Below are 24,303 nucleotides of genomic sequence, written 5' to 3' on the forward strand. Positions count from 1 at the left end.
CCTCAAAGGCCGTGGATCTGTCTATTGACGAATCTAGTCTGACAGGGGAGACAACTCCTTCTTCAAAATGCACTTCTCCTCAGTCAGCTGCTACGAATGGAGACCTCACTTCAAGGAGCAATATTGCTTTCATGGGAACACTTGTTCGATGTGGAAAGGCAAAGGTATTCCTTATACAAGAATACTAAATGTATGCATTTGTAAAAGTTAGGTTGACTGTAAAGGCTACTGATTTGCTACGATTCAGGATATGTTTTATTTATTTATGCATACATACATACATACATACATACATACATTTACACACACACAGACACCCCTTAATAGAGTACTATCTGAAATGCTGTGGTAATATAGCCTTGGAAAAACGTATTGGTATTAGGGAGGTACGAACATGCCTCAATCTGTTCCAGCATTCGTTCACACTGGTATCTTCTGTTCCACTGCAATTTAATTTGCACAAGCATATTAAATATATGCTTATCTCTGGCATCAGGAGATATTTACAAATCAACTACCTTCCCTATATGCTCCTTTTCAAATTTAGTTAATTTCCAGAGGCTAGGATTGCAACTTGTCTCGCTAGTTTGATTTCAGAGTTTTATATAAACTTGTATAAACCCTGTTGATATTTTGCTCTTTGTGTCCTGGATTGTATAAATTATTCTTACCATTTAACCACATATAACTCCCTTTTATTTCATTATTCAGAAAATGGTTATGTGTGTGTGTGCTGAAACAACACTGTAGCTAATTTTCATTTGAAAAGAACAATAATGAATCATACATTCTGTTGGGTTGTGAAATTAACACAACAGGAAGTAGATCCTAACCCCACTTTAATATTTTTTTTCACTTTCAATTTTACAAACAACGAAAAAAACAGACTACAAACAGAATATCCCCTTTCACTTTTTATTATTTTCCCTTTACATCTCCTTGATAACTCCAATTATTATAAATCCATAATTCAAATTTTTACTACAAGTTTTCTGCCAATCCTACTAATGAATGTAGTTGTTTACAATAATTTTTTCAAATACATTATATACTTTCCCCTTCTTTATTAAAGTTTGATTCTTCCTGCTTCCTGGTTCTTCCTATGAGTTTTGCCATTTCAGCATAGTTCATATCTTCTTTCCATTTCTGGGCTAGCAAATTGTCTTCCTTGGGAGAAAGACAATTATACATTAAAGAATATGTAAATAACATCCATAATTTTTGTATCTTTTCACATATAATGCTGCATGTGTTTTAAAAACTCCAAACTTTTTGTTGTAGAGAACCAAGGTGAAAATAATTCATAACAATAATCTTGTGTCGTGGTGGGAGTTGAAAGGGCAGCTGAAAGGAAATCCTATTGATAGTTCATTTTTCAATGGATTCCTCCAGCATCCCTGATTTGCACTGTAGGTTCTCAACACCTGCACTCTGCTACCACTTATAATTAAAACGTGAATGCATGATAACTTGAAGAAATATTTAATCATTATAAAGGTACCTTGTAGACAATGCTAAAAAGTCAGTGCAAATAAGAGTTTGGCCTCAGTTATACAAGGGTCGGGCAGAAGTGGTTTCTAGGCTAATTCCTGGTATGTCACTGATTGCTTGGATTCATATGAAGAATGTGAACTCGGTCAAGAGTGCTGGGCTAAATCAACCTTGATCTAATTCTGCAGATTATTTCTTGTGGTCTTAAGCAAAAGTGCATTCTCAGGCTCACTCAACAAATATTAGTCATGCTTCAGCTGTGAGATCTTGAGTCTACACCTTGTACTTTTAAACATTTTAGAACTTTGATGAACCTTTGTATTTCTAGTAAAAACTAGAAGTCAGTCCTCTTGCAAGTTAAATAATAATAGACTTGTTACAACTGGGGGGGGGGGGGGAGTAAGCCAGTCCTCTTTGAATTACATTTTGAACTTGTTATGTTTCATTTTCTAGGGGATAGTTATTGGAACTGGAGAAAACTCTGAGTTTGGGGAGGTTTTCAAAATGATGCAAGCAGAAGAAGTAAGTAGTATAGTATTACAAATGAACAACTTAAATCCTGGTTCTTACAAAGTTAGATCATTTTACAGTGTTCACTGTAAGCTGAACAACATGGAGAGGTAGCATCGAAACCAGAATTTTAAAAAATAACATTTCATCATTGCACACAGATGCTTTAAGTATAGGAGTGCGATAAAGTCAGTTGTAGAAATGCACCCCAAAATTCTACTGAATTTGAAGGGACTACTAATCTGAGTTTAGATTTCCTTTTATATTTGCTAGAATAACACTTTTCTATGTTTTCTGTTCTCATTTGCAAGATATCTTGGTGCTCACTGCAATATTCTCTGCAAACAGAGTTAATAAAATTATCCCAAAAGTTTGTGCATTCATGATGGGCTGAAATGCCTGCATTTTGTGAACAAATGCAGCCTTTGAAGTCCTCCCCCCCCCATGTAATTTAACCTTTGTGAAAAGCCAAATATTCAGGGCAGATGTGAAATGGCTTTTGTGTAGGAAGTCTTGTTGACGATGACAGAATTATTGAGTCTTTTTTCCTTTCACATCTGATTAGTATTTCAGAAAGTATGGAGGATAGAAGAGAAAGAATTGGTACCTGTGGGGTACCACTATAAGTACATTGCCACTTGCTGAGCTATGCTGAGCTGAGTGCAGTGTATTTATTTTATAGCAATTTTATTCTGCCTTTTCATTTCAGCTTTAATTTTAAAGGCAGCTTTCAAATAAAGTAATAGAAAACTGTCCTGCAATGCAAAAACACAATACAAAGCTAACAAAACTATAAAATCAGATATAGTCCTAGACAAATCTGTTCAACTAAATAAAGGCGTTTTAATGTTCTTCTTACCCAGGCTCCAAAGACACCTTTGCAGAGGAGCATGGATCTCTTAGGAAAACAACTTTCCTTGTATTCCTTTGGTATAATTGGTAAGAGAACAACTGTTTTTGTACAGCTCTCTCACCTTGCGCTATTCTAACTGATTAGGGAGATCTTTTAATGTTCAATTTGCTTTTATTATAGGCATAATTATGCTGGTTGGCTGGTTGCAAGGAAAGCATATCCTTGATATGTTTACCATCGGTGTGAGGTGAGATTCTTAAGTATTATCTCTAATAATACTGAAAAAGTGAATGTCTCAGACTGAAGTTGTCCTTGCAAAAGTTTACTTGCTTTATGGAAATTAGAGAATCTGCCGTTTGAATCTTACTTTCCTGTGGACTCTTCCCAAATTGGTCTCTTCATTAATAGATATTAACGTATCTTCCAAAATGCATGTTAATGTTTCAGAGAGAGAACTTTCAGATTCATCTGTTTACACGACACAGAACTGAGATAAGGAAGTGATAACAAAGCTAGGCAAATAGTTATATTCCAGTTAACCTTGTCCCTATTCACACAAGTGGATCTTGCTAATCAAAAATAACTCTCTCTCTCTCTAAAGAAAAAGGTCATTCCCATCCACTTTAAAAGCAGCAGCCGCTCCACTTCTAGTAGAGCCATATGCATGCTGTAGAAATTTGCTTGAATTCCTCTAACCCCAGTGAGGCCTTCACAGCAATGTTGCATTTAACGTCCGTTAATTGGACTGTATATCTTAGGCTTTCTTTACTTGCCTTGAAAACACTTTTTCCTCACTGTATCCTTTTGGGACACCCTCTCTCTTGGGAACTGGCTGGTTCTAGGCCATTAGTCCAGGGCATGGTTAAGGAGCCTCTCCCTTCCTTAGTTTATGAGGAACCTTGTTTTCTGCTTCCCTCCCTCTCCCCTTTCCCTCGTTTTTTCCAGTTTGTAAACCTGTGGGTAGGGACATGGCTTGTTGTAATGGACTGCATGTAAGCTGCTCTGGAAGCCTTTTTGGATGACGAGTGGGGGTACGAATGCTCTTAACAACACATGTTTGCTATGAGCCCGACAGTGCTCTCTTGCCCTTCATTTCTCTTAAGAACTGCTCCATGCTGTAGTAGAATATATCCTGCTATCACTGACTTATTATATGACTGTTCTTAGCAAACATATATACCACTTTTCAGTAGACTTCAAAGCACCTTATACTGAATCAGAATGCTGGTCTATATAGCCCACCACTGAGTATTCAAACTGGCAGCTGCTCTCAGGATCTTTCCTAGCTCTTCTGCCTATGATTTTTTTAACTGGAGATGAACTTGGACCTCACACAATGTATGCTAAGGCTCTTCCCCATCTTTATACTGGGATGCGGGCAGCTTCATAGGTTACCAACTCATAAAATGTGCTAATTCTACTTTGTTTTTATTTCTAGTTTGACATAGGTTTACTAATATCTAGGGCTGAAATATTCAGGACAATATTTTTTAAAATATTCTTTTGCACACTGATTGCTGCCTTTTTACAGTTGGTTCTTTCCAGTAGCTGAGGCACAAGTTTTTTGTTTGAAACAAAGGCTGGTATTGCCTTTGAAAGAAGCCATCAGGAACTACCATATTTTTTGCTCTATAGGACTCACTTTTTCCCTCCTAAAAAGTAAGGGGAAATGTGTGTGCGTCATATGGAGCGAATGCAGGCTGTGCAGCTATCCCAGAAGCCAGAACAACAAGAGGGATCGCTGCAGCGATCCCTCTTGTTGTTCTGGCTTCTGAGATTCAGATTTTTTTTCTCTTGTTTCCCTCCTCCAAAAACTAGGTGCATCTTATGGTCTGGTGTGTCTTATAGAGAGAAAATTCGGTACATAGGCAACACTAATGTCATGTAGTCAGGCATGATGTCACAAAGGCAAATCGGAGTGAGGATAATGCTGCTTTCACTCACTCTGGATGGGCAAACGATTTTGCTTTGTTTTGCAGGCCTTTAAAAACAAAGAAACTTAGGATTGTTGACTTCTTCATGATATGAGCCAACTCCCTCATTTTCACTCAGCCCTATAAAGAACACATATTCTGGCCTGGTTTGAACACAATGTTAAACGATATTTTAATATAAATGATAGTGTTAATATGCGCAGATTCTTTGCTGTTCCTCTGTTCCTGCCTGTACTGCATTGGGGCAGGAAACAAGGCAGAGTATGGCTTTGTTGTGATGTGTGAATCTGGACCTATAGTTTGTTTCTCTCCATGTGTGAAAGTGGCTTCTGTGTTTTAACATGTACATACAGTTGTGAAAGGAATCACTTAACATGTCCTCTTTAAATTATAGCTTGGCTGTAGCTGCAATCCCTGAAGGGCTGCCTATTGTTGTAACAGTAACATTGGCTCTTGGTGTGATGAGAATGGTCAAGAAACGGGCCATTGTCAAGAAACTACCGATTGTTGAAACTCTAGGTAAGAATGGCAGTGTGCAGAATTACTCAAGAGTATCTGATGGTCATAATGACAGTATGAATTAATAGTTAACATTAGGGTATGTAATCTAGAAATAATTATGCTGAAGCTGATCTTGCAGAGGGCATTTAAGGAAATCTCTGGGACAATCTAGATTTGTATGGAAGGTTGCAGTAAAAATGGGACTTGCAAAGAAAGAAGGAAGGGAGTCAGGAATGTTTGGCTGGAGAGAGGTGGGTGGTTTGGTGCTGCTTTCCCTTAGCCCAGGGATAGGGAATCTGTGACCTTCTGGATGTGTTTGGACTCTTGACTCCCATCAGCCTCAGCCAGCAGAGCCAATAGTCAAGGAATATGGGAACTCATCAGCCTCTGGAGGGCCACAAGTTCTCCATCCTTAACCTAGGACTCTTCGTCTTTCTCGATATTTTGTGAAGAGGCTCTTTCCCCATGTTCTGTCATTCCTCCGGCCCCCTAACCCTCCCCAAATATGTCATAACTTCCATGTGATTACTGCATTCATGTTTCCCCCCAGGCTGCTGCAATGTTGTTTGTTCAGATAAGACTGGGACGCTGACAAAGAATGAAATGACTGTTACTCATATCTTTACGGCAGATGGATTACATGCTGAGGTAGGTAGCAAGCAGACCATAGAATTCTAGCGTGGGAAGTCCAACCCTCTGCAACGCAGGAATCTCAACACATGGTTCCCCATCCAATCTGAAACCATACTGGACCCTGCTTAGCTTTGCACATGTGCTGGCAGTTTTACTGCTGTTGTTGGTGTATGGCATGTGCCAAACGCGTGTAGCTCCCCAAGCGTGTAGGTTCGTGGCAGTGCAGTTCTGTGCTGGAAGAAATTCAGTCAGGCTCCAAGTCTTCAGTCTGTTCAGTCCTTTACTGACCGGTCCAAAGCATTAAGGCATTTTCACTATATACAGGCTTCCACTAGATCCCTAGTAGAAGGTGCAAGCTTCAAATGCGAAGCAAGTACAACTCGTAGCATACATACAGCACAGAGATCAGCATCAATCTAGCAGAGCTTCCTTGCAGCAAAACCAAAGAGGCAATGTACAGACCCCTCTTAATATACCCAAGAATGACCACACCCTTGGCCAGTTGCCAGATCACAGGGACCTACTTGGCTGGTTGCCAGGTCACAGTGACCTGTTTGGCTGGTTGCCAGGCCAGTGACTTTCAAACACTAATCAATAAGACCTTTAGGTGCAAGATAAGGGAAGCAATTAAACTAAGAAACCTCAACTGCTGTACCACAGGGATAAAATCAAGGTGCATTTGTCTTTGTTGTATTTAATAGACATAAGCATGGATGGGCAGGTTTTATTTTTTAATTTTATGAGAAATGCGTTGGTCCTGAGAACTCCATTTCTGGAGGACTGGTGTGAACCCAGCAGCAGCTGCCTCACACTTATCTCTGAGCTGCATTTCTGCCTAATACTATCGTTTAAGAGGAGAAATGCTAGAGGATAGAGAAGATGGTTGTACCTTTAAATACAGAGGAGATTGTGGAAATGTTGACTTTAACTAAAGTGTCCACTCAATTGCATAAAATAAATGTGCAAGAGAGTCTTGGGAGGAATATTAACTACTTCTTGAAATGAATAACTCTGGCTTCTTTTCAATGTAATTTTTCCCCTCATGTAGGAAATGTCAACATGCCAGTGTATGAGCTCTAGTTTCACTGTGGTTCCCTGGCTCAACAATTCCCATCTGATTACAGATACTGCAAACCCTGTAAACCTATTATAAGAAACAAATTTTTAAAATGCATAAGGGAATGCATAAGGATTAAAGTTTCAAAGTTCATATCCTCTTTTCATAATATCTCTGCTTCAAAGGTCATAAAGAAAAAAAATATTAGCAAACGTTTGCTTCCTTGTAAAATTCATATCGTCTAATTTTTGCCAGGTTACTGGAGTGGGTTATAACAGGTTTGGAGAAGTCACAGTTGAAGGTGATGTTGTTCATGGATTTAACAAACCATCTGTTAGCAGAATTGTTGAGGTAAGTTCTTGCACAGAAAGTGCACTCTTTTTTTTGAAATTGGGGATACTTGTGTGTTACATGAACTTCCTTTTTCATTTCTTTAGGCTGGGTGTGTGTGCAATGATGCTGTAATTCGAAACAACACCTTAATGGGAAGACCAACAGAAGGGGCCTTAATTGCACTGGCTATGAAGGTAGGTGGTGTGTTGATGTATATTGTTTTGAAGTATGGAGGTTTTTAAGGGCAACAGAGCTAGTACAGTGGTACCTTGGAAGTCGAACTGCAGGAACTGAAGGAAGCTCCTGCAGCTAATCGGAAGCTGTGGAAGTTGCTTCGGACGTTTGGGTTCCAAAGGACGTTTGAAAACCGGAACAATCACTTCCGGTTTTTGATCGTCCGGGAGCCAAAACGTTTGACTCCCAAGGTGTTTAAAAACCAAGATACGACTGTACTGATAATAGAAATGCCAGATTTTCTGTACTCCAAGGGAGTAGGTGTGTTCTGCTGCGGCAAAGCCACCAGGGTCTTAGATACCTTAGGCTAACAAATTTATTGTTGCAGTTCATTGGCCAGAGTCCACCATGCAGAGATAGTGATAGGTGTGTCACAATACTATGCAGTAAAGAATCCAAGCAGCAGAACGTAATCTAATTGGTGTGGCCCACTCTAAACTAGATGGCTAGGCATAGCAATATCATTAATGCTAATAACTCCTAAAGAGGAACAACTATGTTCTGTAAACTGCCCTGAGAGACCTCTGTATTATTGTTGTTGTTGTTGTTGTTGTTGTTGTTACTATTATTCAGTTAATAATAATAATAATAATAATAATAATAATAATAATAATAATAATAATATGTTCTGTAGACATTTGCAGGGTTTCTTTAGAAAAAATACAGCGGTTCCAAATTTGCTAAAGAATTCTAACCATTTTATGTTGAATCTTGAAGATGCACCCATGGATCTCCAGGAACATAAGGGGGTTTGATTAGTTAAAACTTTTATAAGTTACTGCAAATAAAGCAATTTGTCAGTCGCATGGGTATTATTTAATAGTTAATTCAGAAGTGTTCAGCTTTTGAAATTGTTCCAAAGCTAACATGGGTTCTTGAATACTTAGCTAATAAGATACTTATGTGTTAACTGTTGTGTAACTTAGGCACTGGCTATTCTATAATAAAGAAAAATTCTACTGGTACGGCTTTGTTGTATGTATGTGCAGTCTTGGAAAACATAGTGGGAAGAATGGAAGAATTAGACTGGGAAGCTAATCTGGTATGTTGAATTGGATCTAAAGGTAGAGTGGGAGGTGGAGTTCAGAGTGTTCAATCAGCAAAGTGGAAGAAACAAACCTTTAGGCAGGGGGCAAAAAAACACCCATCATTCATTCACAGTGTGGATTTACTTCTGATCTGTTTTTCAGTTGCATTTCAGTGGTGCTCTAATGAATTGTCAAGACTTGGTGTGCATAAGGATCAAAGCCTTATTTGGCACTTAGTTTCATTAAGTTTAGTGACTCTTCGGAACATGCTCACGTTGAACTGGGCTGTTTGGAAGCTATTTCCATCTTGCAAAATCTCATGGTTCCTGTTTGGAAAGCACATAATGTTTTAATCAGCGGCAGCTTACCCAGCAAATCAGAACTATAATGCTAGGTTTCTAGCAATGGTGGCACTCTGGCATAGCAGGTGGTGTGGGGAACTCGGGACTGTGTGGGCATATCCAGTGCTCCTGCTAGTGTGCCCACACAGCTCTAACCTCACTACCATGTTCCTTTTTCTTCCCTGCTTCCATGAACATAGTGCTACTGCTCTGCCCCGCTGGGCAAGCTGCTTCCAATTTTAATTCATAGTGCTGTTCAAATCCTGATTCTATGTCGTCAATATTGCTGGTTCCATTTGTATCCTGTTTAGGCCCCAAGAAACAAAGACTGGAAATCTTCCATGCAGTTATTGGGTGTGCCTGCAGTTGCTGAACTTTAGGAAGAACTACATCGGATAACTTCACAGTGCTTTATAGGCTTTGCTAGAATGTATATTGCTTACCGAGGGACGTGGGTGGCGCTGTGGGTTAAACCACAGAGCCTAGGACTTGCTGATCAGAAGGTCGGCGGTTTGAATCCCCGCGACGGGGTGAGCTCCCGTTGCTCGGTCCCTGCTCTTGCCAACCTAGCAGTTTGAAAGCACGTCAAAGTGCAAGTAGATAAATAGGTACCACTCTGGCAGGAAGGTAAACGGCGTTTCCGTGCGCTGCTCTGGTTCGCCAGAAGCGGCTTAGTCATGCTGGCCACATGACCCGGAAGCTGTACGCTGGCTCCCTCGGCCAGTAAAGCGAGATGAGCACCGCAACCCCAGAGTCGGCCATGACTGGACCTAATGGTCAGGGGTCCTTTTACCTTTTTATATTGCTTACCACTGTGTTACAAGAGAGTATTCAGAGTGCATTGATTTTGTTCTAAGTGGATTGACTCTTCTGTGACACTGGTAGAGCATCTAAGGGATTTGTCAAAACAAGTGATATCACAATAAGCTTATTCTAAAACTTGCTGAGAAAATAATATGAAGGGGAAATTTTAAAACTAGAGGCAATCGTAAACTCATTCAAAAGCAAGCTCAGCTGAAACAAATGGGAGTTTAATTCCACATAAATATGGGAAGAAAAATGTGTGGGTTATAAGGAGATCCAAGAATGAAATGGATTAGAACCACATGTAGATCTAGAAGGACTCTGTTTCATAAGTCAGCCTTTGCCAACCTAGTGCTCTTGAAATGTTTTGGACTACAACTCCTATCAGCTCCATCCAGGCTGCTTTAATTCAATACCTTGCAGTGAAGCAGTATTTTCAGAGTAACCTGTACCTGCTTTCCATATCCAGGAGCAAACAAGCCGAGGGGCACATGTGAGACACTAAAACAAAACACAATTGATTGTTGCTGCTCTGGCTACAAATGCAGTGGACTGAATTGGCCGTGTCCTTTGTTCTCGTAGATGGGCTTAGATGGAATCCAGCAGGACTACATTAGAAAAGCAGAATATCCCTTCAGCTCTGAGCAGAAATGGATGGCTGTTAAGTGTGTACATAGAACGCAACAGGTATGTCCTTTTCTGAGATGTATTTCAACAGGTTCCAATATTCCACTATATCTTAAAATTTTAAATATGTAGTAACAGTTCTGCTTATGCAAAGTTTACATTCTCATCTTAACCGAATGGGAATTGTAAGCTTACTTTAAAATTAACTTAACTGAAACAAATGGCACTGTGATTTCATGTCTGGCAACAATGTGTGCTTGGCCCAGCAGAGCTCTGCTTGAGGACAGAGTTATTTGTGGAAGGTCTTTGTGTTCCTCTGTTTCAAAAATGCTGCTAGCCAGCCTCTTCTTTAGAAGCAAGGAAGTGTTTGTTTGTTTGTTTGTTTGTTTGTTTGTTTGATATTCTTCTTGATTGTAGGTGGGGTTGGGGGGGAACCTTCTAAGTGCTTTGCAAAACCTCTAAGTGATTTATTGAGAGGAAATAGAGAGGGACAAATCTCTTACAACTCTTAAACTATATCAGCCCATATTCTCAGGGTGTTCGAACCCAGTTCTTTTAAGTTAGATGCCGGAATAGCATTTTTGCAGACATGGTAAAGGTATGCACCTTTATATAGTCACAGAACAGTCATGGAAATAAAATATTGCCTTGTGTTTCAGTAAGTGGAATACAGTATGTGGTATGTAGGCTTGCCTTCAGTAGACTAATGAGTTTTAAGTTGTTTATAAATTATTATCAGCACACTGAAAGAGCTTTGAGTTATATAATGACAGTGTTGCGACAGGGGACAGAGCAGCAGGTGCTAACATGTTTTATCTTTTAGGACAAACCAGAGATTTGCTTCATGAAAGGTGCTTATGAGGAAGTGGTTCGATACTGTACGACATACAATAACAAAGGGCATAGTTTACCTCTCAGCCAACAACAAAGAGATCTTTATCAGCAAGAGAAAGCATCCATGGGCTCTGCCGGACTCAGAGGTAACAGCATATTTCACTATTGTCTCCACTACTGAGGAAAGCATTTTGAAATCTTAATTGCTTGCTGTGCTCAACGTGAGAAACTCTAGAACAAAGCTGTGAATAATCCTTACGCGTCATTTGCTTCCATTTTTATGCATTGTGTTGCCTTCAGATTGCATGGACAATAGTATTTAAACTTCCATATTTAAAATGAGAATGTGTAACTTCTTAGCTTTGCAAATTATGGTTCCTAAAATTTCAGAAGGAGCGCCTATACTATTTGTTGGACTTCTGATGTAGCTTTATACCTCCCCCTTCAAGGAAACTTGTCTTAAAACCTAAAAGCTAATGAGTTGTGTCGAAATCTTGGAGCAGACCCATTGTAATGAATGATTGGACACAACTAAATTAATGATTACAGTGGGTCTGTGGTGGGCATGATTTAGTTGGATCATAGAATTGTAGAGTTGGAAGGGATTTTGAGGGTCATCTAGTCCAACCCCTGGAATGCAGGAGTCTCAACTAAAGCATCCGTAACAGTTAGAAGCAGAATAAGGCTCCAGACCTGTACACAGTTACCTGAGAGCAAATCTCATTGAAATAACTGGGATTTACTTCTGAGTAGACATGCTAAGATTTGTCTGCATTTATCCCAATCCAAAAGTTAGGCATGACTTAAGTCCCGTAAGCCAAGGGAACTAAGTACTGTTAACTTGATATGAATCCAGCCTACTAGATATGGAGAGCAAAAGACAAGTCACATACTGTGAGATGAAGAGAGAAACCATGCTTTTGCTTCCCTGTGGTGGAAAACCATGTCTGTTTTTGCTGGTTATGCAATCGGTTGCATCTCTCCCGATTGACTGCATTCTATGCAAGTGAAATTTGTTTTGGGAAGTCACGTACAAAAGTATCCATGAAAGTTACAGTGTTGCTCTTATTCTAGAAACTGGAGAGGTCTAGCTGTATCATTCTGATCTTTTAAGTAGGTGCCATATCTACAGGTATAAACTACTTTCCCCCCCCCGTTTCTTTGAAAGTTCTGGCCTTAGCTGCTGGCCCTGAGCTTGGACAGTTGTCATTTCTGGGTCTGGTTGGAATGATTGATCCTCCAAGAACGGGTGTAAAAGAAGCCGTCACTGCACTTATCACTTCTGGAGTCATGATAAAAATGATTACTGGAGATTCACAGGAGACTGCAATTGCCATCGGTATGAATGTGTGTTTTTTTCCTTTATTTCCGTCAATTGAGTTACTCATTGCCTTGTCGATGAATGTATAACAATGTGGCTTCTTTAGACTCTGAAATCAGGGCTGGGATCCAAAGGGCCATATGACCAGCTCACTAGCCCGAGATAAGTTCTTCAGGCTTGCTTTAACAAACAGCACACACAGAGAGTGCATGGGAAACTACATTTGTAACTGAGGGCGGTTTCAAAAACTGTCTGAAGGAATCAACTATTCAAACTTTAGCCAAAAATTCCATTGTGCTAGTGCAAACCTTTTTCATGCTGCTAGCCAGCTTTCTGGGATTTTTTGATCAATATGGCATTCTTGAGAAGTTTTTACTCACAAGTTTAAAAAACAATGAAGTAGTGGGTTGTTGTTGTTTTTTATTGCTTCCACACCCTTCTGGATTGTTGCTATTGAAATGATTATTTGAACTATTTGAACTATTGAAATGAGTATTTGAACTATTTTTATTTTTGCCAATTGCACATGAGATCAGTTTATGTTACTATTATGATATGTCATTTGTGAATATTTTTCTAAAAGAAAGCTTTACTTTCTGCTCACAGAGGAAGGCACCCAGTGATGGGAGGCAGGACTCAAAAAAGCTTCAGAGCTGCCTGTTTTGTGTCTTAGAGGCTATTTAGGAAAGATGAGACAGGTGGTTGATGTGATCACTCCCAAGCATCCTCTCTGGTGTTGTGGACCTCAACAGTGCCCTGGTATTCTGGAGAATCATAGGCTATAGTCTTCTCCAGTTTGCATGTGGCACATCTTGCTCTGAGGCTGACCAAATGCGTTAGCACACATAATTGGCAGCATGGGCAGTGATGAAATTGCACTTTGTATCCTGCACTGCAGGGACGCGGGTGGCGCTGTGGGTTAAACCACAGAGCCTAGGACTTGCCGATCAGAAGGTCGGCGGTTCGAATCCCCGCGACGGGGTGAGCTCCCGTTGCTCGGTCCCTGCTCCTGCCAACCTAGCAGTTCGAAAGCACGTCAAAGTGCAAGTAGATAAATAGGTACCACTCCGGCGGGAAGGTAAACGGCGTTTCCGTGCGCTGCTCTGGTTCGCCAGAAGCGGCTTAGTCATGCTGGCCACATGACCCAGCAGCTGTACGCCGGCTCCCTTGGCCAATAAAGCAAGATGAACGCCGCAACCCCAGAGTCGGCCACGACTGGACCTAACGGTCAGGGGTCCCTTTACCTTTACCTTTATCCTGCACTGCATCCTCTCCAGCAACCAGTTATCAACCTTCACAAACTTGCTGTGACCAGATAGCTGCACATTTTTTCGAGAAAGTCACTCTTCTTTGGAGAGACCTTGATTCCGCAATTGTTGCAGTTACTTTGTTGTGTTTCCAGAGCATATGGTCATGCATATGTAGTATAACTACAGTGGTGCCCCGCAAGACGAATGCCTCACAAGACGAAAAACCCGCAAGACGAAAGGGTTTTCCATCGCGGAGGCGCTTCGCAAGACGAATTTCCCTATGGGCTTGCTTCGCAAGACGAAAACGTCTTGCGAGTCTCGCCATTTTTTTTTGCTCCCCCCCCCTTTTTTTCAAAGCCGCTAAGCCGTTAATAGGCTTTTAACAGCTTAGCCGCTAAGCCCGCTAATAGCGCTGAATCGCTAATAGCGCTAATCCGCTTAGCCGCCAATGGGGTTGCTTCGCAAGACGAAAAAACCGCTAGACGAAAAGAATCGCGGAACGGATTCTTTTCGTCTTGCGAGGCACCACTGTAACTGTATTTGCTTCAGGGCTGCAGAAAAGCATTTAGGATTGTAAAAATCCCTGAACATTTTCTGTCACATACCGCATAGGTGTGTGTGTGTGTGTGTGTGTGTGTGTGTGTGTGTGTGAGAGAGAGAGAGAGAGAGAGAGAGAGAGAGAGAGAGAGAGAGAGAGACAGACAGACAGACAGACAGACAGACAGACAGACAGACAGACATGCAATAGTTCAGTGTGCATTGTTGTAGCTTTGCTAACAGGATAAAATAATCAGTGAGAACATAGAATCTTAAATTGTATATATTCATTTGGTCCTTCTCCATTAGATTCTTTAACTGTAACATCTGGTAACTTTGTTTTGTTTTGTTTCCTAGCTAATCGCTTAGGATTGTATTCCAAAACCTCTCAATCAGTCTCAGGTGAAGAAATAGACACACTGGATATACAACAACTTTCACAAATAGCACCCAAGGTTAGTTTTAAATGGACGCAAAGTGGTCTGGGTAGATGGAACTCTTGAGTTAGTGTGCTTGTGTGTTTTAGTTACTGAATTACTCTAAGAAGCATATAAGGGTGCTTTGAACAGGCATTAGTAATGTCTTATACAGTGGTACCTCGGGTTAAGTACTTAATTCGTTCCGGAGATTCGTTCCAGAGATTCATTCTTAACCTGAAACTGTTCTTAACCTGAACCACCACTTTAGCTAATGGGGCCTCCCGCTGCTGTCATGCCGCCGGAGCACGATTTCTGTTCTCATCCTGAAGCAAAGTTCTTAACCCGAGGTACTATTTCTGGGTTAGCGGAGTCTGTAACCTGAAGCGTATGTAACCTGAAGCGTATGTAACCTGAAGCGTATGTAACCTGAAGCGTATGTAACCAGAGGTACCACTGTACTTCCCTCCTGGCTAGGTGTATGGGCGACAAAGAGAGAGTGAATATAAAGCTGATGGGCAAGGAAGGGAGAAGAGAAGAAGTAGTAGTAGTAGTAGAATAAGAGACAGCGAGAGAGGGAAAAAACCTCTAGGGCAGCCTTTCTCAACCTGTGGGTCCCAAGATGTTGTTGAACTACAACTCCCATCACCCCTAGCTAGCAAGGCCAGAGCTCAGGGATGATGGGAGTTGTAGTCCAACAACATCTGGGGACCCACAGGTTGAGAACCGCTGCTCTAAGCTGAGCTCTTATGGAGCTGCAACCTGAACTGTTCTCAGCACTAGGAAGGAAAAGTCTGGGCAATGGGATGGAGCCTCCTGTAGCAGAGAAGGAGCCTAAAGACTCTGTGATCCTGTCTGACTCAGCCAGAGGGAGGAGCTATCCCGAGAGGAAAGAACTGCTCTTGGTGGGGCACTGAAAACAGAAGTTCACAGCAAGCAAACGTCTGTGGTTTTTTCATGGAATCTGAGTATGGTGACAAATGGCCAGTCTTGCCACTGTAGCTCCAGTCCAGACAGCTCCAATGGCTAGCAGGGAAGGAAATGGGGAATTGACAAGCAGTGGCGGAGCTTCATGCTCTGGCACTGGGGGGTGGAGAGCAGGTGGCGGCGTGGCGCACGTCCTGGGGGTGTGGCACACCACCTGCGGGGGCGTGGCACCCAGCACGGGTGGGGGTGCAGCCGCGATGGCACCGCACCGGGATTGCGCTGCCGGGGGCGGTGCACTCCCCCTGCACTCCTCTTCCTCCGCCAGTACTGACAAGCTAAATCCTGATGGTGGGGTTAGGAGGGAAAGAGCAAAAGTATTGGGAGTAGAAAAATCCCCCTTCCCTGTGTCCATTTTCTGCTTAGCTGCCTTGTTTCTGTCATGGCTATGCAATGTTGAGTGGAGGAGAATAGGCTGGCTTATAGTTAAGAAGCACAATCTTGCACTTGTAAAGACTTAATTTCCCCTTCCATTTCTTAGGTAGCAGTGTTCTACAGAGCCAGTCCCAGGCATAAGCTGAAGATTGTCAAGGTATGTTTCTAAAACTGACAGACATGTAGTATCTAGTTTAAATGGTACAGAGATGTTGAATTGTAGTGATCTAGTATCCAGATGGGATCATTTGGGGCTCATCAAGAGGAATCTCACACAAATATATTTAGTGGAAAAGATGCAAGGGGGGCAGCTAAAATTCGGAACGATTCTTTGCAGTTTTACTCATACAGGACCTTGGTTTAAGTCAGTATGAAGTACTTTCACTGTTGATTAAAAACAGCAAAGGTAAATAGAGAAGTAGAACTAGGAAGAAGGTTGTTTTGACTGCACAAGAAGAAAACGGCATAGAACCAGTGATTGCTTGTGTTTGAGTGATTTTAATAATAATAATAATAATAATAATAATAATAATAATAATAATTTATTATTTATACCCCGCCCATCTGGCTGGGCCTCCCCAGCCACTCTGGGCGGCTTCCAAAAGAATATTAAAATACTATAATACATCAAACATTAAAAGCTTCCCGAAACTTTTAATGTTTTAAGGATGTCTGCAGTTGGTAAAGCCTGTATAGACTTACCTCACGAGAGGAAACTCACCTACCAGTCTTCACTTTCAACTTTGTTGCACACAAAAAGTTTTATGACTGTGTTTGTTGTAAAATCTCATATAGTGATAAAATCTTGTGATGATTGGATTGGATTAATTTTGTTTTCTCAGTCACTACAAAATAATGGTGCAGTAGTTGCTATGACAGGAGATGGGGTGAATGATGCTGTAGCACTGAAAGCTGCTGATATTGGCGTAGCAATGGGGCAGACGGGCACAGATGTCTGTAAAGAAGCAGCTGATATGATCTTGGTGGATGATGATTTTCAGACAATAATGTAAGTTTGTTTTACGTTCCCTTTCTGCATACTATGTAGCAATTGCATTATCTGGATGGGTGTCATTTTGTCTAGCTTATATAAGTGCCATCTCGTTGAACTTTTTTTTAAAAAAAGCCACTTAGGTGAAATTTAAAAGACAAGTGGTTTTATTCTAGTGGATTTTCTAGAAAATTTTAAATGGGGAAATTTTCTCAGGCAAATGAGGATAAATGATCACTCTAATTTAGCATGTTTATTTTACTTGTGTTTAGTGAACAAAGCTAAAAACTTTGAAACTGCCTGATACTATTTTGCAGTGGGAAGCCATTTATTGTTACCGTTAGATTGCAAGAAATAAGAGTTGCGTTTTCAGGATGCCATCCAAATAATGTGCCGTTGCAGAATTTGTTTTTTTCCTCCTAAGCACTTTTTTCTTTTTCTTTTTTATTTTTTTTTATAAATAATTTTTATTGAGATTTAAGATCACCCACCATCACCAGTAAAACATCAAATCTTATTACACATATCCTACTTTATGCTCCGTAGAGCTGTTGACTTCCGTCCTTCCCTTCCATCAGTTTTCCTATTCTATTCTATAGTTCACAGTTTCTTTGATTAGATATTACAACATGACATAAGATTTACTTCAATCCTGCCAAAGTTTTCAAATTTGTACAGTTCTCATTTATATAGATCAAAAATTTACACCATTCTTTTTGGTACTTTGTCTCCTCCTGATTGCGAATTCTGTGTCAATTTAGCCATCTCAGCGTATTCAACCAGCTTTATCTGCCATTCTCCTATTGTCGGCATCTCCTGTTGCTTCCAGTTTTGAGCTATCAGAACTCTAGCTGTTGTTGTTGCGTACAGAACTACTTTCAAAAATGTATAATCTCCTATTAGAATGGAATACAAAAGACAAACTTATAAAAGAGGCTATGATAAAAGGCTATTGATCTAGGACACAACATAGACTATGATGTATGGGCCAAACTCTGGAATGAGAGTATAAAATTCATCGCTTGTTCTGCCTTAAAAGAGAATGTTATGAAGATCGTCTATCATTGGTATCTTACTCCCACCAAATTGGCAAAAATATACAGAACTAGTAGTAAAACTTGCTGGAAATGCAAGGAAAAGGATGGCGACTTCTACCATATGTGGTGGTCATGTAATAAATTAAAAGAGTTCTGAGAATCGATTTATAACGAGTTTAAAAAGATGTTTAAGTATAGCTTTCCCAAAAAGCCGGAAGAATTCTTGCTAGGTTTGGTGGGAGAAGATATTAAGAAGCACTTTTTTCTTTTTATATTTCAGGTCTGCAATTGAAGAGGGTAAAGGAATTTATAATAACATTAAAAATTTTGTTAGATTTCAACTCAGCACGTAAGTTTTGCAGCACAATATCAGAAGCTTCCTGTTATGAATTCTGCTTGATTGAGATTAATTGCACAGAAGTTTGCATGACCAAAACTGACATAAATTCAGTTCGGTGATTTGTAAATGGCACACTGTTTGCTATACAGTGGTACCTCGCAAGACGAATGCCTCGCAAGACAAAAAACTCGCTAGACGAAAGGGTTTTTTGTTTTTTGAGTTGCTTCGCAAGACGATTTTCCCTATGGGCTTGCTTCGCAAGATGGAAACATCTTGCAAGTTTGTTTCCTTTTTCTTAACACCGTTAATACAGTTGCGACTTGACTTCGAGGAGCAACTCATAGAACATGGTGTGGTAGCCTTTTTTGAGGTTTTTAAAGCTTTTTGAGGTTTTTGAAGCTTTTCCAAAACTTTCCCGACACCGTGCTTCGCAAGACGAAAAAAATCGCAAGATGACAAAACTTGCAGAACGAATTAATTTCGTCTTGCGAGGCACCACTGTATTGCCATAATGGATTGCTGACCATAATTCTAACAGCACTAATAAATTCAGCATCCATTCTGGCACAGTTAGTTCAAAATTGGGGTATAATTGCTTGAAAATAGGACTCTGAGCAAGTATCTGCATAGTAAAAGCTTAACCTTAGCAACAGTTCCCTTTACTTGAAATTATCAGAGCCATGTGGTTGTCCTTTGTTGCTAAATGAGAACAGACCTAAAAATAGTTCCTGCAACTTGTAAGTCCAAGAGTTCATGATGGTTTGGCCTCCCTGATAAGGTACACATTTTCCAACCACTGCAACAGATGGTCCATACAAGAAGAAGGGATTTTGATTTATCAGTCATTTGGCATTTTAAATTGTAAGGCACTCCTAACTTATCTTTTGATTTCTATAACAAAAGTACACTTTGTGTCTGGCACACAGCCTCTAGTGAGGAGGCTTAATGAAATGAGACAATTTTCCTTTTGGCTTGTGTTGCTGTCTTGGGCTAAATATTTTCTAACATCTGCTTGATGTTTAGCATCCCAAATAACTTGCATGATCGTTTTAAAACAATTGGATTGTTACTGTGTATGAAGTTTTACTTGCTACTCATATGTATTGTGGGTCTTACTGAAGCTTGAAATGTTTAATAACAAATTTCCAAATAATTTTTAAAAAACCACTCCCTCCCCCCAAAAAATTGTGATGCTGACAGCTGTGTAAAATAACTTTTTTCAACAGGAGTATAGCTGCATTGACATTAATCTCATTGGCCACATTAATGAACTTTCCTAATCCTCTCAATGCCATGCAGATCTTGTGGATCAACATTATCATGGATGGGCCTCCAGCTCAAAGGTAACACTTTTCCTTTGAGAGTTTTTGAGAAGTTGCTGAATGGTGTAACTCTCCAGAATTGTGAATGGTATAACTCCTAGAAATGTTAGTAGAATCTTGCACAGAGCTTTTCCTCTGTGTGGACTTGTGTATCAAATGATATTGTAAAAAAAAATCTTCCTGAAAAAAAAGTATATTAAATTGGAATAATTTGTTTAAGTAATTATTTTCTGTGCAAAAACTCTCAGTAATTTCCCAAATGGGGGTTTATGTCTGATGGAGTGTTTGTTGATCCCTTGCTAAGGATTTAAAATTAATTTGTTTTTATGATGCCTCAATCAATCTAAACTTTCAAAAAGTTATTTGTGTTCTTATTTCTAGCCTTGGAGTTGAGCCTGTGGATAAAGATGTTATTCGAAAGCCTCCAAGAAATGTCAAGGATAGCATTTTGACCAGAAATCTGATTGTTAAAATACTAGTTTCATCTATAATTATTGTATGTGGAACATTATTTGTCTTCTGGCGAGAGGTATGACAAAGATGCTTTTTTAAAAAATGTGTATTTATTATCTGCTTGCAGTGCTTCATATATGCCAATAGTTGCAAATGTAAAAGTACATAGACTGTGCAAAAGAACCATGCAAGTAAGTCCATGAACCCAGTGTTACTGAGGTGCATGGAAACCTGCTTTTCAAATGGAGAAGCATTTCAAAACCAGTGTTAGAAAACAGCATAGCGTTAAAGAAAAACTGTAAAATGCCAATGTTTATATACTTCCACTGATCTTAAACTTAGGTTTGGCAATTAAATCATGCGGAGGTTTTAAAGGTCGTGTGCAATAGAGATCAATCAGTCAGGTTGTATTTTTTAAAAATTATATGCAGATATGGTATAAGGAAGATAGGAAATAATTAGAGTTCTAGGTAGCAGTCTTACACACAGCTGAGGAATGAATTAAAATTCTAGATGCCAGTATCAAATTAGGCGCCTAGATCAGACAATAGAGATACTTCCACACTTGGCTAGAGGACTGATGCTTCGTAGTATTATGTTGGGTGGAATTTAAAATGTTTTATTGTAAAGTGGCAGAGAACTGCATATATTAACTCTAACACTCTCTCTTTCTCTTTCTCTCTCTCTCCCCAGCTGCGAGACAATGGCATAACTCCTCGAGATACAACAATGACGTTTACGTGCTTTGTATTTTTTGATATGTTCAATGCTTTGAGTTCCAGATCTCAGGTATGTGACTGCCTGTGTTTAAATATATGGTATTTTGAAAAAGAGAAAACAACCTCTGCAAATTATCAAAATTTCACAGATGCAAGTAGCTCAAAGCCATAACTTAATTCAAGCTACCAAAACGCTAATAGATGAGTATATAATCACCCTATCATTTGAGTTAAGATGGATAATCTCAAATAACTAGAATACACAAGAATAAAATCATAGATGTTATGTTTCTATTTGCAGACTAAATCTGTGTTTGAGATTGGACTCTGCAGCAACAAAATGTTCTGTTACGCAGTGCTTGGATCGATCATGGGGCAGCTACTAGTAATCTACTTCCCTCCTCTTCAGAAAGTTTTTCAAACTGAGAGTCTAAGCATACTAGGTAAGAGTTTCTTTCTTGTTCAGCCCAGTTTGGCTTTCAAACCAACAAATATAGACAAGTACATTATTTCCTTGGTGATTTGTTTTGTAAGGCATTAACAAATAGGGCTTAGACTTAAAACATTAATATAGTTAAACGAGTTGGGGGGACACTTTGGAGTGGATACAAGGTGGCAGAAATTCCGCTTTTAAGAGCGACTTCAGCATTGTCCCCCTCGACAGCTATAGTGGTACCTCTGGATGCAAAAGGGATCCGTTCTGGAGCCCCGTTCGTATCCTGAAGCGAATGCAACCCGCACTTGCATGTGCGCGGGTCGTGATTTGCCGCTTCTGCACATGTGCGTGACGTCATTTTGAGCGTCTGCGCATGCAGCAAAACCCAGAAGTAACGCGCTCCATTACTTCCGGGTCACCGCAGAGCATAACCTGAAAACGCTCAACCTGAAGCACATTTAACCCGAGGTATGACTGCATCTTTCACATAATGGCAACACTGAAACATTGCTCTTGCTTTCGAGCCTGTATGACCAAGGTGAGGATGAAAGCAGAAATGAGGGCTTATGACATGTCGCTTCGATTCAGTTTGAAGGGATGAGCCCCCACCTTTCTGTCTAGCTCGGAGCTGGTGTGGTGCTCATCTTAATGTTGCACTAAGATTTAAAAGGGCTCAGTGCAATGACAGGAAAGATCCCTCACAGCTGCCAAACTAGAGAAGAAGGCTGCAACTGGCCAGTTTGGCCCCAACACTCCCCTCCTGAGAGAAGGCTAGTACAAGCCTGGTCTTTTGGTGGTCACCATCCATCACCAAACAACCCTTTGCTCTTTCCCCCAACTCTGAAAGGCACAACTGAAGATCAGGGACCATGGCTGTAAATTTATATACACAGTTAACTTGGGAGTAAGCCCCATAGAAGGGTGGCGCTGTGGTCTAAACCACAGAGCCTAGGGCTTGCCAATCAGAAGGTCGGCAGTTCGAATCCCCGCGACGGGGTGAGCTTCCTTTGTTCAGTCCCAGCTCCTGCCCACCTAGCAGTTTGAAAGCACGTCAAGTGCAAGTAGATAAATAGGTACCACTCTGGTGGGAAGGTAAACGGCGTTTCCGTGCGCTGTCTGGTTCGCCAGAAGCAGCTTAGTCATGCTGGCCACATGACCCGGAAGCTGTATGCCGGCTCCCTCGGCCAGTAAAGCAATATGAGCGCTGCAACCCCAGAGTCATCCGCGACTGGACCTAATGGTCAGGGGTACCTTTACCTTTAAGCCCCATAGAATGTAGTGGGACCTGCTTCTGTTAGCATACATGGGATTATAGTGAAAGGGCAGGAGTGTGGAATCTGACATTTTGGCATGGCTAGCAAGGCCAGCAAGAATTTGTTCTGTTTATGACCATAAAATATCTGGCAAGTTAGTCCAAAGGACAAACAGCTTGACTCCAAGTTTTTTCATAGCTAAACCGTTGATTATAGCTTTGTATTTCTGGCTAGCTGAAAAACAGTTACTCAGTTAATTAATTTTAATTTAGTTTTGATTTATTATAAATTTGATAAGGAATAAAAATTGGCAAGAAAAGCTGTTACTCAATACCTGTATTCTTCTGCTGTTTTTTAAAGGAAAAAAACTTTTTCTTTTTTGGTTTAGACTTGCTGTTTCTTCTGGGACTCACCTCATCAGTGTGTATAGTAGCAGAGATTATAAAGAAGGTTGAAAGGAGCAGGGAGAAGCCCCAGAAACATGGTGGTTCTTCGTCTTTGCCGTCTTTTCTTGATGTATGATGCACATTGCATTCTTTCCGTTTGCAAAACTAGAAACTGCTGTCGTATGTAGGAGGAAGTTATCACGAGAAGATACAAGGGCTTTTGACAAGTCCCTCCTTTTCCCTGAAGTGATGAACACTGGCAATTTTTAAAGACTGGTGAATTCTAAATCTTCCAGCCAGGGGAGTAATAAACAATTATGCAACTTTGGTAATATTTTTTCCTCAAAGACAAAACTTTACTTTTCAGATTGTATGGAACTTTGTAAGTGTGTGAGAGGCTACTTTAAAAATAAAAAAGTCAAAAGTCTTGCCCACCTTTTGCTCTTAAGAGATATACATGTATAGAAATGTGTATTAGATATAAAGATTTTAGTTTTTATTTAAAGAAACCCTTTACTTTTATGACGGTGGTGGGACTTAACTATGAAATATTCAAGGCATTCCATCTGGTCTAGAGTGAGATACAAGAGTGCCATATTTTCAGATTCTGTATTTATTTACATTATCCTGCAATGTGTACCTTGTGCTTTTATTTTTTAGGTATCCCATGTTCTTTGCACAGGATGTGACCACTGTCGGATCACTGTCTTTTCTTCCTTTTTGTGATTGAAAAGCCTATAATTGCAATTTTGAAGTAAATGTCTGCTTTTCTTAAAATACGTGTGAATGTGTAACTTGGTATTTTAAATGAAGCTGGGTCACAAACTGAAAAATGATTTCTGAATTTTTTCGCTTCCACAGTGAGCTAGATCTTTTTACTTGGCCAGATTTAACAACTTCCTGTTCTGCTGAACTAGGAACTCCTTGGACCAGTGAGGTTCCACAAATATTGGCTGTAAGTCCAAATATAGGCTTTGTATGTCCTGCCCTGCTTCAGCATTCCTAAGCCCAGATGAACTACATCCTAACATCAAGTTCAAGTCCATAAGTAGCTGAGCCTTTGTTTTCTTTCTTCCCTTTAATAAGCAAGATGAGAACGTCTGTATTTCTGAGATGCACTTAGTTGATCTACTGTGTTCCCCATTTTAATGCATTTCATCCCTTTTTATTTCCCCGTGGTTTCTTTATACAGTGGTGCCCCGCAAGACGAGTGCCTCGCAAGACGAAAAACTCGCTAGACAAAAGGGTTTTCCGTTTTTTGAGTTGTTCCGCAAGACGAATTTCCCTATGGGCTTGCTTCGCA

General features: G+C 40.2%; 1 protein-coding gene across 3 annotated transcripts in view; it reads left to right on the plus strand.

The window, feature by feature from the left end:
• Positions 1–23,777, plus strand: part of ATP2C1 (ATPase secretory pathway Ca2+ transporting 1) — a 49,741-nt gene extending 25,964 nt beyond the window's left edge. For 2 of the 3 annotated variants that reach the window (XM_028750056.2, XM_028750058.2), the window contains 20 exons: positions 9–164; positions 1,945–2,013; positions 2,865–2,940; positions 3,035–3,101; positions 5,183–5,307; positions 5,840–5,937; positions 7,235–7,330; positions 7,417–7,506; positions 10,302–10,406; positions 11,170–11,326; positions 12,349–12,519; positions 14,646–14,743; positions 16,170–16,220; positions 16,906–17,072; positions 18,372–18,440; positions 19,658–19,774; positions 20,135–20,282; positions 20,900–20,995; positions 21,227–21,368; positions 23,003–23,777. In XM_028750056.2, the coding sequence (XP_028605889.2) occupies positions 9–164; positions 1,945–2,013; positions 2,865–2,940; positions 3,035–3,101; positions 5,183–5,307; positions 5,840–5,937; positions 7,235–7,330; positions 7,417–7,506; positions 10,302–10,406; positions 11,170–11,326; positions 12,349–12,519; positions 14,646–14,743; positions 16,170–16,220; positions 16,906–17,072; positions 18,372–18,440; positions 19,658–19,774; positions 20,135–20,282; positions 20,900–20,995; positions 21,227–21,368; positions 23,003–23,136 (2,232 nt within the window). In that variant the 3' untranslated portion in view covers positions 23,137–23,777. Of the gene's footprint in view, positions 1–8; positions 165–1,944; positions 2,014–2,864; positions 2,941–3,034; positions 3,102–5,182; positions 5,308–5,839; positions 5,938–7,234; positions 7,331–7,416; positions 7,507–10,301; positions 10,407–11,169; positions 11,327–12,348; positions 12,520–14,645; positions 14,744–16,169; positions 16,221–16,905; positions 17,073–18,371; positions 18,441–19,657; positions 19,775–20,134; positions 20,283–20,899; positions 20,996–21,226; positions 21,369–23,002 lie in introns of those variants that run through there. The other variant, XR_003709092.2, reaches the window with a different exon arrangement.
• Positions 23,778–24,303: the final 526 nt, after the last annotated feature.

This window comes from Podarcis muralis, chromosome 12 (genome assembly GCF_964188315.1).
Source record: "Podarcis muralis chromosome 12, rPodMur119.hap1.1, whole genome shotgun sequence".
Lineage (NCBI taxonomy): Eukaryota > Metazoa > Chordata > Lepidosauria > Squamata > Lacertidae > Podarcis > Podarcis muralis.